At 56.4% G+C, this 2752-nt stretch overlaps 1 protein-coding gene across 3 annotated transcripts in view; it reads right to left on the bottom strand.

Moving 5' to 3' along the window:
- The window catches only part of RFTN1 (raftlin, lipid raft linker 1), a 171879-nt gene that overhangs the window by 70193 nt on the left and 98934 nt on the right, over window positions 1-2752 (bottom strand). For all 3 annotated transcript variants that reach the window (XM_027769186.1, XM_027769185.1, XM_014585096.2), the window contains exon 4: window positions 2340-2448. In XM_027769186.1, coding sequence (XP_027624987.1) covers window positions 2340-2448 — 109 coding nt within the window. The remainder of the gene's footprint in view (window positions 1-2339; window positions 2449-2752) is intronic.

Here is a 2752-nt window from a genome sequence, read left to right on the forward strand (position 1 = left end):
ACACGACACCTGTCCGCCCCCAGCCCACCTGGCCGAAGAACTTTCCTCCTGGGCGCAGTCCCTCTGCTGCCCACCGGGTCTCCCACGGAGGGCTCCTGCAGGCTCATGGGTTTGAGTCCCGGCCTCTGCCAGCCTGGCCTCCTGGTCTGAATTCCTGGGAAGGACACGCCAGGAAGCGTGTGCAGGGAGCTGAACACTCCCAGTGCTTGCCACACGGCAGCACTTTCCGGACACGCTCTCAGGGACGTGGAGCCATCTGAAGATGAGCGGGCAGGCTTTCCACTCTGCATTGCTCCGTCTTCCCAGCATCCTCTGGGAGCTCTGAAAAGAGGAAGCTGCAGAGGGCCCCGTGGGCCCACAAGCCAGGCGAGGCAGGCTCTGGGTGCACCTGAGCCGCAGAGTCCCTGTCCCACAGGGATTCAAGTGGCACCGTCACGCCCCCAGCCTCAGAACTCCTCACCCTTAAGCATCAGCTCTAGGGCTGAGAAAACATATTCTCCCAAGCTTGCCCGTAACTCTGCATTTTAAATGTCTGACAGTGCATAATAAATCATTTACACAGGGGCGGGCGAGTGGAGCAGAGCTGGCTATAACAGGGACAGACAGGACGCAGTCACCAGATTCAGTGTGACAGACTGAAGCCATCATAAGACCTCCCTGAAAGCAAGAGTCGTCTTTACGCCAGTCCCCCCCGCCTTCGGAGAGTCGTACTGACGAGGGGCAGGAGATGATGGCCCCTTCAGTGATTCTCCACGACACTGATACAAATCACTTTATCTTTCCTAACTGTGGGAAGTAATGAAATCTCATTTCCCCTTCTATGCACGTCCTCTATCCAAAGGCTCTGCTCATTTAAACAATTGGGTGGAAAAATAATAGAGGGGCACTTTTCTTAAGGGGAAAAAAAAGAATGTGTTGGCATTTAATTTCTAATATGCAGAGAAGAGTCTGGGCCCCCCGTCGGATGGCACAGAGACATGAGTTCATTACCATCTCGTCCTGAGACAGAGTACTCGTCACAGGATGGGAGCCATGACTTCACACAGAGTAATGACCCGGGTAAACCGTAGGGACTGCAAGCCCTCACAGCCAGTGACACAGGCTGGGCTCGGCCGAACAGAACGGCAATGAACAAGTGTCAGCACCACGCGCATTCGATAGGAACCCGGCAGCTCGTTACATCCTGACAACGAGAAAACGCAAGTGGACACGATTTCCTTCCTCCCAGGGAGCACCCGTGGCCGCCCACCAGTACAAAATGCAGCTGTCACTGGGATACACAGGGACCCCGAAGAGGGGCATTCAGTCCTCTGTTCTCTGCACACGGAGCTGAGGGTCTCTCCAGAAATCATGTCCCTCTTCTCCTGGCTGTCATGGCCGCTGGCCTCGAAACTGAAGCCACAGCCAGGGCCGACACCCAGCCATGGCGGCCCTTCCCGGCCCAGCCCTCACGGCAGACAGTGCAGGCAACCTGGACACCCCAGGGGAGCGGAGGTGAGGGGATCTGGGTGCACATCTGGGGACACACTGCGGTCAGAGAGCTCAGTGCCACCCCACTGGGCATAGTGAGAGGCTCTGGGGTGCACATCTGGGGACACACTGCAGTCAGAGAGCTCAGTGCCACCCCGCTGGGCACGGTCTCCAGTTTGCCTGGACCCAATCTTCCTTCCTTCCTTCCTTCCTTCCTTCCTTCCTTCCTTCCTTCCTTCCTTTTCTTGGTGGAAAAATAATACAGAGGCTCCTGTCCAGGACGGCCAGTTACTCTGGAAGACTGGGCAATGGAGAACCAGGTAAACACTACGTAATAAACTGCCCTCCTCTGGCCAAGGACGTCCCTCCTGCAGTAACCGTCATACTAAAGTTCAAGTGGGCCCTGCCATCTCACAAAATCTCACATGGCATGGAGACAAGTTCAAAACCATTACGTTTCTGGGCAGATATGAACTCCCAACCAACGGGCAGTGTTCCCCAGTGTAACTGCATACCAGTGGCCACGGGGCCTGTCAAACCCCTCCGCTAGCAAAGGAAGGAGCTCATGACACGAGGCCCACAGAGCGAGAGGAAGGTGAATCCAGGGCTCAGACCTCCCTGTGAGCTTGAGAGGAGCCCCAGGAGGGGCATGGTGTGCCTGGAAAAGCCGCTTCAGCTCTGAAAGACCGGGAGGAAGGGCAGCCGCCTGGCTCCAGGGTCCACCCGGTCTGTGTGACGTGGGGGCCTGCTGCCCTAAGGGCTGCCCAAGGTTTGGCCCTGGCTTGTCGAGGGCCTCTGGAGTGTGGGAGCTGCCCCAGCCAGCCCCGCCGGTCCCTGTGAACCCGCACACACCCTACCGCGGTGCTCACCTTCTTAATGAACTCTGGGATGATCTTCTGGTCCGTCAGGTGGTCTAAGGAGGAGCAGCAATCTAACTCCAGCACGTAGCCATCATTGGGAACGTCGGTCTTCTGAGATCTGAAAGGACGCACACAGGCAGGCTAAGACTTCGTAGCATTAACAAGAAATCGCTGGGTGTTTCACGGAGCCCCAAATTCTTTGGAAAATAACTGCCAAAAAGGAACTCCTTAAAAAGTCATTTATAGTAGCCATTTCCACCGTGAATATAGATCTGTATCACAGAAAGACCCTCGGGACCATCGGCACGTGGAACGTGTCATTACGGAAGGATGGGCTCAGGACGGTACGGCCACCCCCCCCCGCGCACACCCGGGAATGCCGGCTTCCCACTGGTCTACATCTGCCAGGTCATAGGAAAGGA

This window comes from Tupaia chinensis, unplaced genomic scaffold, assembly GCF_000334495.1.
Source record: "Tupaia chinensis unplaced genomic scaffold, TupChi_1.0 Scaffold148822_2, whole genome shotgun sequence".
Taxonomy (NCBI): Eukaryota; Metazoa; Chordata; class Mammalia; order Scandentia; family Tupaiidae; genus Tupaia; species Tupaia belangeri.